The sequence below is a fragment of the Martes martes genome (genome assembly GCF_963455335.1).
Source record: "Martes martes genome assembly, chromosome: 9".
NCBI lineage: Eukaryota > Metazoa > Chordata > Mammalia > Carnivora > Mustelidae > Martes > Martes martes.
This window is the reverse complement of record NC_137896.1, coordinates 74928806-74946001: the sequence shown is the minus strand read 5'-3', so window position 1 is coordinate 74946001 and position 17196 is coordinate 74928806. Positions and strand designations below refer to the sequence as shown.

The following is a 17196-nucleotide window of genomic DNA, read 5'->3' as shown; positions in this document are numbered from 1 at the left end:
TTTAAAAAATGATATTAAGAGATACCCCAAGAAACTGACAAACAATTTCAGGGTAGAGTAGGTCAGCAAACTACTGTTGGAGTTAAATCCAGACCCTTTCATCTGTTTTATAAGTAGTTTTGTTAGAACACACCCACACCTGTTCATTTAGATATTCTGTTTCCAGTTCTTCTGGTGCCACAATGGCAGACTGGAGTAGTTGAAAAACACCATATGGCTCACAACTTTGAAAATATTTACTATGTAGCCCTTTATTTAAAAGGTGCCAAGTCCTGGTTGAGGTGATAAGAACATTATGACAGACTGGAATAGTCTGGGAATTTTTTGGAGAAGGAGGCGAGTGGCTTACAAAGAAACTGTAATGGAACCAGAAGGGCTAAGTATTAAGTAGAAAAATATTCTTTCTTGACTAATCAGTTATCTAGGGGCTAGAAATGTCCTTAAGATTAATAAAAGAAGGAGATCTTCCCATGCTGAGAGAATCATTATCAGAGCAATGAAGTCTCTCAGTGACTAGTAAAACAGATGGACTAACGACTCAGCTGCGTTTCTTGGCAAATTCCCAATTCAGACCCTAAGGACGCTACACCAGAGGTTTGCTCTGGATGGTGATGGTGGAGATCGTGGTGGTGGCTGGTGGTGTTTTCACCACTATCTTGCTTCAAAAGACACACATTTGCCTTGCAACAGGTTTCAGCAAAATGGGGAGAATGGTAGACTAGTGATAACAGAAAATCTGGGCACAAACCTTGCCTTTAGCCCATGAGTGAACGCTCTCTCACCTGCAAAACGGAGATTATCATAGGAGCCAGGGTCAGGATGGGTCAGCATCAGGATGGCTTCCAATAGGCAGGACCTCAGCTGATACTCAGAATGTGGTTCTAGGGCTTGGGACAACGACAAAACTCCAAGCCGGAACGGGCCACTCAACCTGCCCCATCTTGTGTGATGTCTGTACCCTGAGGCTGACTCAACTATGAGGGTTACAGATTTGTGTACAGCAGCCATTTTGCTGTGGCCCAAGCAGTGTTTCTCAAGGGAGAAAGGTCTGTTTCAGGCTGCAGCCCCATCATTTAAGAGCTTGTAAAAATAAAAGAATTGGGCACTATCCCTTTCATGACCTACAACATCTCTCCTTGGGCCCTAAACACTTAAGATTCTGAATACTGAAGACCAACAGGATTGTCGCCTTCAAACAGAATGAACATAAAAGATATCTAAAATAAAAAGCATAATTTAATAAGATGATAAAGTATTAAAAATCAATGTGATAGCAACACTGGACATTTTCTAGGCTTAAAGACCACAGTCTTATTGATTCATAAGTAACTGTAGCATCATTTACAGCCCTGAGAAACCACCCAGAATTGAGAGCTGTCTTATGATGCTCTCATGACCGGTTCTGAAGGACTCCGTCAATATCAAGATCATGAGCAGGGTACTTGTTTAAAGTGAAAAACATTGGAGAGGCAACTGCCCTTACCTGCCCTCATGTCCTTCTTAATCTCATTCTCCAATGTCAAAGGCTCAGTGCAACTGGTTTCCTAACCAAGAGAGTCCTCTTCAATTAAATGAATGCCTGTGAGGCCACATGAGCCACCCTTTTCACAAGTGAGCATTTAGAGGGTCTAGTCTTAAATCGACCTCTCCAAAGTCCTTTTCAACTGGCAAAGAACCTGAGCTGTCATCACCAACTAGCGTATCATTTGCTGAACTTAACTGACGAAAGTGCATGAGTTTTGCTGGTTAAAATACGAGTGGGATAGCAACAAGGAATGGAAAGTGAATGGGGCTGGTTCCAAACAAAACAACAAATTTCAAAATGCAAAGCTGCTGCAGCTCCCTCTTTGTCTAAAACTCTTTGTCAAAAAGATATCAGCCAAATTCCAACTGTAGCTTCTGTTAACTTTTGGCTCTCAATACATGCTTGCCACCCAAAAGGATAAAGACCTATCATTCCCACACAATTCATTTGTGACTAAGTTTGCTGGAATGGTCATTTTTTTTTTAAAGGGTTTATTTATTTATTTGACAGACAAAGATCACAGTTGGCAGAGAGGCAGGCAGAGAGAGAGAGGAAGGGAAGCAGGCTCCCCGCTGAGCAGAGAGCTGGATGTGGGGTTCAATCCCAGGACCCTGGGATCACGACCTGAGCGGAAGGCAGAGGCTTTAACCCACTGAGCCACCCAGGCACCCCATGTCATTTATTTCTGTGTATTTTATGTTTTTCTTGTATGAGATTTCTGGACTTATGGATATTAAATCTTCTTGCCATATGAAAATGTTTCAATAAAGAAATTACCTTTTCGACACTAAGATACACCTGCCTTGGGTGTCAAAAACAGCTGAAATATCTTGGCTATTAAAAAGCCTCCCTTTCTTAGAGCCAGCTTTTATGTAAGTCCAGGATGGCTCCCATCTGGTCCTGGGTTTGTTAGTTACTTGTTATCTGTGGAACATCAGAACTTCTGCATCGCATGTTGTTCTGATGCAAATAAGAGGCATTTTAGGTTAAAAAAAAAAAAAGGCAGTACCAAATTTCTTTGTTATACTACATTTGAGTCAGATTTACATTTCTTTTTGATCCTTAAATTTCTACATGCAATCTTTCCCCTAATAAACTGCTAAGAGCAGCAGCTTGATTAATAAAACTAGCAAAATAAGTCCAAGGGTATTAAGTAAGGTGGTTAGCTATCTCCTTGTTGTGCTCAATATTTTTTTCTTTTTAAAAAATATTAGGGGTGCCTGGGTGGCTCAGTGGTTAAGCCTCTGCCTTCGGCTCAGGTCATGATCTCAGGGTCCTGGGATCGAGCCCCAAAAGGGGCTCTCTGCTCAGCGGGGAGCCTACTTCTCACCCCCTTCCCCCCACCCCTCTCTGCCTGCCTCTCTGCCTACTCGTGATCTCTCTTGTGTCAAATAAATAAAATCTTTATAAAAATATTAATTTAAAAGCTGCTTCTACTCCATTAACCCAGATTATGAAAGTTAGAAAGATCTCCAAGAAGATAAAAATTCTGAAAGAGTGCTTGATTTTTTGTATCCTTGGACTAGGACACTCCTGAAATCACAAATACCTCCGCTGAGTCAGTTTTTGGGGAGTACTGATAAACTTGAGGATAAGAAGTTCTCCCAAAGGAAAGAATGAGACCAGAGAGAGACAACTGAATGAAGAATAACAGAGTGCTCTGAAAAGGAAGGAACATTTTTTTGAGTAGACTGACCCTTCGCTAAAGGTAACACTTCCTCCCTTCCTCCATTTCTGGGTGTACCACAAGAACCTGTGGGAAGGAGTATTTGTCCCATAGGCTTTAGATCTTGAACAAGGCAGAACCCAAGCAGGAATGGGGGGATTTTCTCAGCCCCAAGAATAAGGCCCTTCAGACTTACAACAATTGAGGGGAACCCTGTAATTTATTTCCTATGCTGTCTTCATACTGCTTCTCTACACGTGCTTTACTTAGCTTCCTACGATAAGATCCTACCCAGATATACAGGCTGGATGGCCCAGAGTCGGAAAGATAATCTGCAAGAGTTCCATGGGAACTGTAAAGGCAACGCAGGTCATTGTCTCACGGTGTATCCCTGATGATTCCTCTTTCATGGCAACAAGAAAATCTGAGGAAAGGCCTGGTCCACTGACTGCTGGCTCTTACTTCAGATGCTTTACTGTACAGAATGAATCCAATACATCAGTTAGCCTTTGAAAAAAATATTATATTTTTTCCTCTGGACATTGTTCCTTCTGTGTATCCCTTGTCTAGCAGACTTCAATTCATATGCACGTCTTTTTATTCTCCTCAATCTATCACACCGGAAAAAAAAAAATAATAATGTGGGTTATATCGGGGCTTTGTCATCTCTTTTTCACAGTAATTTCTTTTGGCTTATCTCTGAATTGGATTCCTGACAAGTATGTTCTATTTTAAAAATATAAAGAATACAGATGGTTTCCATGTGAGTTGCAGGTAAATAAAAGTTAAATTTTAAACATCTCCTATACTGGTATACTCTTTCGTCGTCATTTTAAAAAAATTCTCTCTGAAATGTTGGGTTTCCACTTATCCTATGGAATCCTTTAAAATACTTTTGAAATGTGATTTTTTAAAAAAATGTTTACATTAGTTTATGTGCTCAGGAAAGAATATTCTAAGTTCAGGTGATCTTTCACCACCATTTGTGCCAACTTTTTAAAGGTAGCTCCTTCTCATGTAATGACAGCTAATAGGTAAATAATACCTAATAAGAGGACTCATACTTTCGGGATCTCTTTGAAACTTTGCGTTCACACGCTGGATTTAAAGTCTGTCTCCACGATGCTCCAGGGAGCTCAGCAGAGGAAGGGCGCTGTGCTCTCTGCTGATGACTCTCATTCTAGCCGGACCTCCTCTGAGCTCCTCTTTCCCACTGGTAGCACCGTCTCAATCTACTGCTCCTCTCTAGCTGTGCTTTACTAAAGACCCCTTCATTCTAGGGCTTGGACACAACCTTTCTTTTTCTTCCTTCCTTCCTTTCTTTTTTTTTTTAATCCTTGAGCTCAGAATATTCAGGGCTGAGAAGGGGCGAACCTTACCAAATGAAGACAAAGATACCTTTGTTCTTGACCAGAGAGGAATCAATAGGCATTTACATACACAATCTTGTTTATATTTAAATACATATACTCTTAGGAAAAACTAGTCCTTTTACATTCATTACGGAGGGCTTATACAAAGAATTAAAAATGAACATTAAGGGACGTTAATGCACATTATCTCTCAAAATACACAAGCTAACACTACTCAGACTGGTATGTGAGCCCCTCTATACGTATATTAACACGACATGAGCTGAAAGATAGACAGCCTTGACTGTTCTTTAAACAGCTATCTAATGAAATCTGATTAACTTTAGAACCCAATGAGGTAGAATAACCCACAATGACCTAAATATGTCCCTGTAAATAAGAGACCCAGTATGGCATAAAGTTGTAGTTTTAAGGAATATTAAAATAAAAAGGACACGTCTATTTTGTATATACATTATACACATACACAGACTTTCTCTGGATAGAGAGTCATAGATTTATACAGCTGATCAGAACCTTCCATACCAGTTACAGCTATCTTCTTTGTTACTCAAAGAGTATCAGGTTCACAAAGTTTAAGACACTACATCTTGGTCCAACAGCTTATTAGGCTAAATCCTAGCTCTTGTAATTCCTATTCTCTGTTTGTTCTAGCATCTTCACAGGGACTCCTTTAATTGCTTGGTAACTAAGAGTCCAAAGTCACTATGTCTCAGCTTTCTAAAATTAACTCAGTTATGTTTTGTTTATTTTTCGCACAATGCTAGCTTAAATATAATGTAGGAAAATCTCAAATCATTTAGAAATTTATTTACTTAAATTGCCTTAATCTGTCAAAGAACTCCATTATTTGTCTCTATTACAGTGATTATATTATGTTTAGGCAATACAGATACTGCCTGTATTATATTTGTCTACTTTATATTCACAAGATATTAAGAGGCAACAACTTTAATTTTTAATGTGTTGGAAGCATGATTGATCACTTTCCTCATGCTACAGCAAAAAAACCACAACACAACAAAATAAACAAAAAACCCAAACAACTGGAAGTCGAGACTTTTAAATGAGAAATGCCTGAACCCTGTTGCAGGAAAGGTCTGAATTGGAGAGGGAGGACAGGGTGGATTGGGTGGGTGCCTTTTTCACAAAAGAGAAGTGGTGACCTCCAGTGGGAAATGGAAAGCAAAGGGAGGCAGCTCAAATGGGCTCAATCTTCCCATCTGTACAAGATTTTATTAGACCCAAGTTTTCACAGTTTACTGTTTTTTAAATATATATATATATATATATATATATATATCCACATCTCAATAGTATTTACATTTAACTGATTTCATATCAAACACTATACAATCTTTTCTATCGTTTTCTATGAGACGGTTTCTTTATGCAATTATAAACGGAAACACTGTTTCATCTTTTTTGATTTTTCACTTTACTTTGGATATAAAAAATTAAAAAGAGTAGAAAGTCATTTCTCCAAGAAAACATTAATTTCTCTTACAGTTCCATCTCAAGTTTTCCCTGAATATCCTCCACGCTGCTTCTCATTCAAATATCTATGATCCTAGTTGATGATAATACACAGTAGAAATTTTTGCTGAGCAAGTCTTTTTTTTTTTTTTTTTTTGGGTGACAAATTCTGCCAAGGACAGATAACCAAAATGCTATTTTTATGGCTACTCCAAATAAAAAAATTTAATATGCCCTAGTGATAGAATTATTATTATGCCAGTATAGATATAAAAAGAAGTCCTGTTAAATAAGAATGGATACCACAGTCCCTAATGAGTGTTTTTACATTCAATAATTCTCTTAATAAGTTTAGTAAGTGGCATAGCTGAATTTCTATTGCATTTCTAGTTCATCTATTTTCTCTTATTAGAATAAAGACTTCACATCACATATATGAGATCCTCAAACAAGAACCCTTGAGCACGGGGTTGGGGAGACAGAAGAATGTTGTAAACCCCCTCACTCTGATAGCCTCCATGTTGATTTTGATGTTTTTCCTATGAATTTCACTCTCTTCTGTATTTTCGCTAATACATTTTAGCTTTTTCCTTAATCCAGTCTCCCTTTATTCAGGTTCTCCAACATGACTTTTCCCCCCATAAATTTACTTTCCAGATCTATTTGTCTCTTTTATTCCAATACACCCACGCCACTTGGGCAGCTCCCATCTGTCCTCCGAAAACTATTGAACTATACATAAAAATATTTTTTATTTCCTTTAATTATAAAAATCATGGTGATTTGGAGAAAATGGCAACCCACAGGCATTATTTCTTTGGAGGAGTCCATTTTTTTTTCCCCAAATGCACTCTAGAAGCAATCAGCCCTTAATGGATTTAACTAATTTTTTCTATCAGTAGCATCTGGATTCTACTTGTGCCACATAGAGTTGCTATCCATGAAAAAAAATTTTTGCCTCAATTTCTGCTCAGGAGTGCCAGAATTTTCAAGCAAGTAATAATCGAAGAATGGCATCACTTGCTTTAAGCATCCTGTAAAGCATTACTCGGTGCCTGTTTTTGGTGCAATAGTGATTGATTTTTTTTCTTTCACAGCAATTCCAAACACTAGAAAAGCCCGACATTTATGGTCCTATAAGACAAAAATGACTTGAGAAACAACATCAGAAAATACAAAAAAGAGAAAGAGCAACAAAATAAGTATCTCCATGGCAAAGAGAGGAGAAGCACATGAGGGAAATCTAGGTGTCAGAAGGAATCCTCTCATTTCTGTCTGGGACAATGGCCATCTGCATAGGTACACACAGGTGAGGGAGCTTTTCAGAGATGTGAGGCTGGACCTGGGATGTGTTGCCATGGAAGTGACAAGCTCAACTTCCTTAGAGCCGGTGTACCCTCCTCAGCATTCCTGGCAATGGTGACAGGTTCCTTTCCTTTGTTCAGAATCTGCTCTGGAAACAACCCTGCCTCCTTCCCAATGCACTGCATTGTGAGGCCACACTGTAACCAAATTACACGAGGGGAAGATTTTTTCATTTCCATTCCTAAAATTAGACTCTTCTGTGTGTGCTAGCACAACAGAAATAGAAACACTTGCTGAAAGGAGCCCACACAGTGGCAATCGAGTTGCCATGCCTTTCAAACACATTTGCTGAACCCACAGCACATGGGCAGCCACATGATACAAGACAGATCAGGGCACCTTTACGGATTCTAATGAATCTCTAAAAAGTTAATCTCAAGAGGTGGGTGGTTTGCTTTGGAGAGGGACTCTGGGGCACAAAGGACACAGAGTGCTTTCCAGGCAGATGCTGGTGCCGAAGCATTTGAAGAGAGGGAACCGATTTCCCAGTAGGACTTTTAACAAATGTACTTAATTGACTTTGGAATCAGAGCAAACTGCTTATTTCCAGCCTCTTCTTGATGCAAAATCCAAACTCAACACAAAATAGGTGAGAAGAATTTTAAAAAATTGGTTTTTACCTCATGGTGAAGTTGGACTAGTGACCGATTTCTTCAAAACACAGTATTATTTATAATAAACTCATCAGCTAGGTGTGCTCTAACATCTACTGTAAGATATTTTCTGGCTGAGTAGACTTCTTCGCAGATATAGCACATAAATATTGTAGACAGGTCTGGATTAAAAATCCTTGTGACCATCAAGAAAAGGATCATGGGATGAGTGGAGAGATCCAAGCAAGATTTTAAAATTTGGGCTAAAGTAACAAATTTCACGGGTACCTTAAGAACTACTACTATAACTATTTGTTTCCCTCACCACCACCCACCTCCAATTCACTCTGAACAAAAAGGCCTTCTCGGACCACATTCTGTTCAGCATGAATGTCTCATGCAGATATGGGTGTATATGTTTGTACTAAACTAGGATTCTGAAGTATTTTGGAAATGTGTAAGGGAGGAGAAGGCTCTATAAAATGCAATTTTTAAAATTTATGATGGATACCATCCATGGCTTAAAGAAAAATAGAACATTTACTTTAAATCAAGGAATAGAATGTCTGATAAATCTTAGAGGGCTAAACAAATGTAATGTTAATTAAAATAAGTGTTTAAAAAAAGAATTTGACCATAAGATAAAAACAGATTTAGCAGCTTACCTAAACTGAATGACCTAAATAGTACGAAATGATTAAAGAGGAGCTATGCATTTTCTAGAAGAACACTGAATAGGCCCACATCTTAGCTTGAGTCCGTCCTTCATTAGCCGTCTGACTAGGACTATACTCTTAACATTCTGTGAATCTTGTAGGCCTTTACTTAAAAAAATGGGGTTGTCTCAAGAAATGGGCAGAGGACATGAACAGACATTTCTGCAAAGAAGACATCCAGATGGCCAACAGACACATGAAAAAGTGCTCCACATCACTTGGCATCAGGGAAATGTAAATCAAAACCACAATGAGATACCACCTCACACCAGTCAGAATGGCTAAAATTAACAAGTCAGGAAATGATAGATGTTGGCGAGGATTCAGAGAAAGGGAAACCCTCCTGCACGGCTGGTGGGAATGCAAGCTGGTGCAGCCACTCTGGAAAACAGCATGGAGGTTCCTCAAAGAGTTGAAAATAGAGCTAGCCTATGACCCAGCAATCGCACTACTGGGTATTTACTCTAAAGATACAAATGTAGTGATCCAAAGGGGCACGTGCACCTGAATGTTTATAGCAGCAATGTCCACAGTAGCCAAACTATGGAAAGAACCTAGATGTCCATCAACAGATGAACAGATAAAAAAGAGGTGGTATACACACACACACACACACACACACACACACACACACACACACACACACAATGGAATACTATGCAGCCATCAAAAGAAATGAAATCTTGCCATTTGCAACGACGTGGATGGAACTAAAGGTATTATGCTGAGTGAAATAAGTCAGAGAAAGACAATTATCATATGATCTTCCTGATATGAGGAATTTGAGAGATAGGGCGGGGGTTTTGGGAGATAGGGAAGGAAAAAATGAATCAAGATGGAATCAGGAGGGAGACAAACCCAAAGAGACTCTTAATCTCACAAACAAACTGAGGGTTGCTGGGGGTTGGGGGAGTAGGGATAGGGTGGCTGGATGATGGACATTGGGGAGGGTATGTGCTATTTTAAGTGCTATGAAATGTATAAGCCTGACGATTCACAGACCTGTAGCCCTGGGGCAAATAATACATTATATGTTAATACAAATTTTTAAAAAATGAGGTGGTCCAATGTGATATATGAGATTCTATCCAGCTTTGAAAATTGAGGGTTCTCTATCCGCAGAAAGTTTGTGTTTATGTATAAATGTCTATACACAAAATAGGCACATCACTTCTAAATTTGATATAAAATTCCTTGCACCTGCTTTCTACCATATTGGGTCTTTTATCTATATCTTTTATCTATAAATATCTACTTACATCATTGTGGGTGACTCCACCTCAATTAGATTTAGATTTAAAAATTTAAAAAACTTCATATACAGTGGCTACATTTAATTCACATAAAATCTTCATTTAGGGTTCCTATCATATTAAATATGTACACAGTGGAGCTGACAGACCAGTCTGAGCAGTTTCAACACTCTGTGTATTATGAGAGGTTCATTGCAATCCCATGAAATATTTTTTATGTAATCAGTAAAAAAATATCCACCTTAGATTATGTGTCCAAAGAAGAATATCCTAAATTCAGGTGATCTTTAATCATCCAATGTACCAACTTTTCAAAAAAAATTTTTGAGATTCGCTGATGTCACATATTGCAAGATTTCCTTCTTTTTTTAAGACTGAATAATATGTCATTATATGTATATGCCACACTTTCTTTATCCATTCATCTCTTGATGGAAATTTAGGTTGCTTTCACAAAAGGACAAGTATCACTTGATTCCACTTATATGAGGTATCTAAAATCCTCAAACTCGTAGAAGCAAAGACTGAATGGTGATTGTCAGAGGCTGAGGGGAAGGGAAGATGGGGTGTTGCTAATCACCGTGTACAAAATTTCAGATATGCAAAATGAATTAAGTTCTAGAGATCTAATATACTTCACACCTATAAATAATAATAACTGTTATGCACTCAAAAATCTGATAAGAGGGTAGATCTCATCTTCCTATCAAATATATAAGGACATTTTATTTTCAAGTAATAAAATAGCAAATAATACTGCATTTTCTGTTATTACTTTAGGACTCTTTTGAAATACTGTGTTCACAAACTGGCCTTAAAGTACTGCTCAGTGATTCTTGTGAGATACTGTAGAAATCACAGCAGAGCAGAGAGCTACATGCTCACATGGGCCGCATGCTGGAACTCCAACCATGCCTGCCTCCTGTAGGCTCCTCTTCACCAGTGGATAGAACCGACTCAATCTTCACCGCCTTTTTCTAGCTGTTTATGAATTTTAAAAACCCTTCATTCTAGGACTTGGTAACTTCAGATGGATGTAAAACTGGACCCATGCTTTATTTCTACTTAGGCCTCCAAGAGGCTAGGAGGAACCTTATCATTTATAAATTAAGAAATTGAAGCCTTTGCATCTAACCAGAGAGAAATCCACAAGCACTTATTACACTCATCTTGTTTACTTTTAAATATGTACTGCTGGGCCAAAGTTGTGACTCTCAGTTCATTATACCCAATTTTACATAATGAATAAAAATAAGCATTAAGGAGATTTCTTCCTCTAGGAAAATGCTTACATAATTAGTCTACATGCTAAACTATCAGCAAAGAACCTGGCCACAGCCACAAGAGATACCCAATATACTTGGAACTCCACTGCCAACTATATTCTTTTTCCTGTTTATCCTAAGTCAAGAAGATATATTTTTAAATTTGGAATAAAACAGAATACCTTCTTATCAAGGCACAGAGAGCAAGTTCCTACAATGGGAAAATCAAATGTTCAGATATTGAGACTAATGTATGCAGGGATGTCAGCTAGTCACATTGAATTGACCTTGCAAGTCAGCTAACATCATGCAGTCAGAAATAGTTTCGGCAGGGAAAGCACGTAATTATTTGTAATAGCACCAGTAACATCCAAGAATAAGTCGCCTAACCTTTGTGTTATCCGATCCAAATCTCAGCCTTCCAGGAGTATTCCCTTCACAGGATTCTCACTGCTCTGAGACTTACTGTTTTCCATCCTCAGATCTCATCTACTGTCTGCTCATTTCACTTGTTTTTATACAAGTACTTGCAACTGGTGGTCCTATCATATCTTAGCTATAAATGAAGGCAACACTCTCAGATACAGAAACTTAACAAAATATCATTTTTGAACTGAGATCTATCATATTCTTTGCATGTATGTCCAACAGCGTATTTCAAACAGCGGATTTTCTTTTCATTAAAGTACCCTGGACATGCAAAAAGCTGTTTAATTCTAAAGCATTGTTTTTCCATTTTAACATCTCTGAAACCAGCAAGAATCTGACATGGTATAATTGATAACATCTTTTTCCATTCTTAGCAGTATTTAGGATAATGGTGCATCCCACATCAATAACAACTTAAGAGTCAGTAAAACATGATCCTTTCTAGCCTTTTCTTGGGGAGAAAGAAAACCTCTTTGATAGAAAATAGCAATGCATTTAAAAACATATGTTTTAAGACTTCAGCCTGAAAAGTTGTTTAATCTCTTCTACTTCTCGACTGTGCAAGTACTACGTATTTAAATACTCACACTCTTGATATATCAAGTACAGTTGAAGACTCTTCTGATTGCGCTTCAAGACTTCTAACACTTTTACAGATTTTTAAAAATCAATCCTGTAATCATTTTCATATTTGTTGTGCCTCTTTTTAAATAGTGTAGCGCACATGCTAGCATTTCAATGTTTGACATGAGCCTCCATTCCCACACAGAGGGAAACTAAGAAATAGATCTCTCTCTCTCTCTTTTTTTTTTTCATCTTTTCATTTACATTCTCAGTTGCCCCAGAGATGTTATAACCATATCGGATACTCACAATAACCTGCTTATATTTTTAGGTTTCTTGGAACGGAAAGAAGTTAGATGTTTTCAGTCAAGGGTCCTGGCACAGTCATACTGTGAATCTCATATAAAGGACAAATGGCAAAGAAAATTTTAAAAATGGAAAGTATAGAAGAGCAAAGAGAAAACTCTACCAGCAGTATCTTATTTTATGATGCAAATAATCCCTTCTGTCAACATGAGAATTGACATATGCATAGTTTGAGAAGGGAGAGAAGTGACTGATGTCATTTAATCTCATGATTTTTAGCCAGATGGCTGGCCAATGAAAGAAAGAGAAAGGCATTCTTAGATGCAGTACCTGACAGACCAAATCGTCATTAATGAGCAAAAGTAGCTGGAAAACAAAACGAGATTTAAAAAGATCTAAAATATCTTTGCAGAGTGTTCATGTTTATGTGTCTTCTCCTGAATTATAACCAGTCTCTGTCTTTCATTGAACTACTCTCTGCTTAGTTTTTGAGGGGTGAATTTTCCATTAGTCACTTAGGAAATAGAAATCACCAGAATATATAAAGAACACTAGTGATTAATGCTTAGGAAACTCCTTTCATAAAATATTAAAAAGCTTTACTGCCCCTGTGTCTGTAAAGGAAACCAACCTAGAAATCAGATAATTTGTTCAACTCCTCAACAAAACATTCCCTGAGAACCACCACCTCGCCCAACATCATTCTCACCAAGGTATTTCAGCCCATAGAGATAATATTATAAGTAAAATATTTGGTGAGGCATTAAATCCCAGAAAAAGTGCCACTTTATATTCACCAGGGAAAAGAAATTAAGCCCCAAAGTAAAGCTGTCAATTACTGTCATTGCTTTGTTGCACTGAAAGAGTTCAATTAGTTCAAAGAATGTTAGCAAGTACTAATTTAATTAACATATGAACTCTTCAAACTACCTACAGCTTCCCTGCTCATAGGTTAGCAAATTTTCATTTAAATAAGAGGCCCTTCCCTATATTCTCCAACTACATGCATGATGTATATGAGTAGTACTAGCAAAGTATTTATTACTTCTTTTCATTTTCTCTTTCTCTTGTTTCCTTCCTTTCAAAATTACTTTGCATTCTTAGTTTCAGACACCTGCATCCTTTGGTTTCACACTTAAGAATCCAGATAACATGATGGTCATTATGGAAAGCAATCACACTCTACATTGATGAATGACTATTTACAAAATGATTTCTATCATTTAAAGGAGAAAATGTAATTGAGACTTTAAATTCCAGATAAAATGCTAACAACTCAAATGACACTGACTAGCTATGAGCTTCTGGAAGTCACCCACCTGGGGCAGCATGCGATTTTCTTCCTCCAGCTGTCTTACTCTTGCCTCCAGCTGCCTAACATAGGACAAGGTTGATTCTAAAATTAAAAAGAAAGAACTCACATTATACACACAGGTCTTGTTTAGTGCACTGTCAGGATATTTCTGGTTCAATTTATTCAAATCAGGTAGTGACAATGTAGTCTGTTATTAAAAAAAAAAAAAAAAAAAAAAAGGCTTTCTCCCCAGAAAACCAGTAACAAAAGCCATTGAAATCACAAGCACTTTGAACAATTGTACCATGTTAAGAACAATTAGAGGAATTTATGGGGGGTTAGGCTGTAGGCTTTCCTTCACCATGCAGTCCTCAGAATGTCAAACATCTTAAAGACACTTACTCCCTTTTCTACTTATTCTACTTATTCTGGGCATTTTGAGCTTTCAAGGCACTGTCCCCCACATAAGATTTTTTGTAATGTTAATTATAACCAAAGTAAATTACAAAGTCATAGTAAAAATAAAAAATTAAGATATTTCCAATATCCAGGTCCCTTCATTTTCCCAATAAATACTTCTAGTCTTAAATGCAACATTCATTCTTCTCCCCAATCTCCAGATACGTTGGCCATAATCCAGAGAACTGCCACCAAAGGGCTAAGTGGAGGGGAGGCTAAATTTTGACTCTGATTTTGATTGAATATGACACAGACCCAAGTTTTTCCCAAATCTTTAGGTAAGCCAGCAGCCGACTTTAAAACTCATTCTTGTTTTCATTTCTTCGGGAGCTCAAGTGTGTGCTGACTGGTGGCAATCAGCACTAGGCTTAGAGTCTGTGAACTCTAAAGTTGATAGCTTTACATCAGGAAAGGATTCACAGGTGAAGGAAAGAGGAGTTGCCCCTTGAGGAACAATCTGACAGGAACTCTTCATTATAGCAACAGAGTTGCCATTGATTCATTACTCAAGAATGAGCGCTCAACACACATACTTCAGGTATAGTAAAATGTATATGACAATAGAATTCCTGCAGCGTATTTCCATAGTTAATCTTAGAGCAGCATCATTAATATATTAAACCTCGGCGCATGTTCTTCAGCTTCAGAAACATAAAATAGCAAGAAGACAGACCAAGATGGGAGTGCATTTCGATGGTAGATATTTGGAGCCCCTAACAATCTGAAGTTAGAATGGATATTGATGCAAATTAATACCTTGATCTGAAATTCATCCTGAAAACTCTAATTTTTTATATGGAAATTGGTTATATGAACTCAATTCCATTTTTGTGACCTTCAAAGCAGATAGTATTTTATTTTCTTAAAATACATAAGAAACTTCAGTCCTTAATTTGCAAATGTAACAATTAAATTCATCCCCCATGGGTTTCTAGCATGCCCGGTTTTCACAAATGTTTGCAGAAAGTCCCTATCACTGACGTTAATATAACCATGCACCGATCTCACACCAGTGGCAAGACTTAAGGTTTGAGCATCCCTCATACAAGAAAGACAAGGTAAAGGAAACTGGAGGCACTGCCCAGAAATACGCTTTCATTTTTTAGCTCATGAAATGTGAAGAGTTTGCTTTATGGACTCTTCTAAAGGGCAAAAAAAAATGAGGGGGGCATAAATGAATAACAAATATATTGATTTCATGATTCTGCTTTGCTCTAGCAAATGAATAAGTGATTTGCAGATCATTAAAATATGAATGTAAATTGCCTGATTTACACAGTTTTGCAAGCCCCACTCTCTACTCTAGAGTAACGACCACTTGATAAGGGCCATCCAAGTGAAAAGTTGCTCAGGAATGTTCTACTGACACCATGAACAAGTATAATTCTTTTCTCGTGTGCTCATCATTTATACCTTATCTTTATTTTCCCGAAACTGCACTATCCCCAAAGCCTTGATACTTAGAGCAGCTCAAATGACTCTACACAGAGTGCTTTGGGTGACATTTGCAAATGCCACTGAACGGATCTTAATTCAGTAACTATCTTCAGTCACTTTAATCTACTTCTCTTTTTCAAGTTTTTTCAGTTTATATATTCAATGGTTTCATTAAGTGTCTACCTATACTAAGAAATACCTAGCATGTCAGTTCAAAAAAAGAAGGTAAATTTTCGAACTGGGAAAACATTCCTTAAGTCCAATTTTTAATGTCAAGTTAAAATAGATGAAATCCCCATCTTTGTTTCTCAGCATTCACTGCAAATATAGGCTGGGACAGAAAAAGATAGGAAACATTTTTAGACTGGTAAAGTAAATTTTACAGATAAAGGCAAAGCTAAGGAGGGTTTTGAGTTCATTCATTCAACACATCACACACTAACCCTGTCACCGGTATGTGTCAGACCCCTTCCTAGGGTCGAGATGAAGAGAAGGCCAGTTCCTGCAAGACCATGTTTCTCAGAATACAAATCAGCTTTAGGATTACATGCCCACGTTTTGTGTTCCAGAAGGCCCTATTGTTCCAGGTTGTCTCTGTTGCAATTCTTACCTAACAGTGAACCGATAGCACAATAAGAAAACTCCTCAGGGGATGGGGGGTGCGGACAGGAAGAACAGCTCATGTGCATGCATAAATAAGAGATTTCCCACTGTTAGTTCTTTTATTCATCAAGAACCTGATTATACAATTTCTTAATGGGAGTGGAGTAGGCAAACATTTTTCTGGGATATCACTGGGTCCTCAAGTCCCTATACAAAAAAACCATCCAAGAAACCACTCAGTCTTTCTACTGCGACAGGATAGAACAAGAAACATTTTGTTAAACTTTTAGGCTTGCGAGATTTATTTGTTACTGCTCCATAGGCTAGCCAAGCCTGACTAGTAGTAAGTAGCCAATAATGGGATAGAAAATACATAACCATTTTTAAAATAAGATATAATAGGAATAAAGTGTAAGAAACTCTATACTTTTATTTAATTATGCTTAAAGATTTTATTTACTTATTTATTTGAAAGAGAGAGAGAGCACCTGTGGGGGTTGGGCAGAGGGAGAAGCAGTCACCCCGCTGAGCAGGAAGCACAACGTGGGGCCGGATCCCAGGACCCAAAGGTCCTGAGCTGAAGGCAAATGCTTAAGGGACTGAGCCATCCAAGCACCTCAAAACTCCCTACTTTGGAAATCCATCACAACGATATCCCATTCTTAGCTGAATCCTGGATGAAACACCGGAATAGTTTCCTTGTAAGAAAGAAAAGGAGCCCTTTTATGCTACAACGTATTTGGCCATGTTGGTACAACCCCTTCCCCAGGCTGCGGCTTCGCCTTTCTTTCTCATTCAAGGATTTCCAAAGTGGTGCCACCTGTCAAATAAGCCGGTTTTCCATTACACGCAGGGGATCAGGACTGCCGGGA

At 37.9% G+C, this 17196-nt stretch overlaps 1 protein-coding gene across 4 annotated transcripts in view; it reads right to left on the bottom strand.

Annotated features, from left to right (window-relative positions):
• The window catches only part of CCDC85A (coiled-coil domain containing 85A), a 196405-nt gene that overhangs the window by 24736 nt on the left and 154473 nt on the right, over window positions 1-17196 (bottom strand). For 3 of the 4 annotated variants that reach the window (XM_080813019.1, XM_080813020.1, XM_080813017.1), the window contains exon 3: window positions 13851-13927. The exons of the other annotated variant lie outside the window; for it this stretch is intronic. In XM_080813019.1, coding sequence (XP_080669145.1) covers window positions 13851-13927 — 77 coding nt within the window. The remainder of the gene's footprint in view (window positions 1-13850; window positions 13928-17196) is intronic. 4 annotated transcript variants of the gene reach the window in all.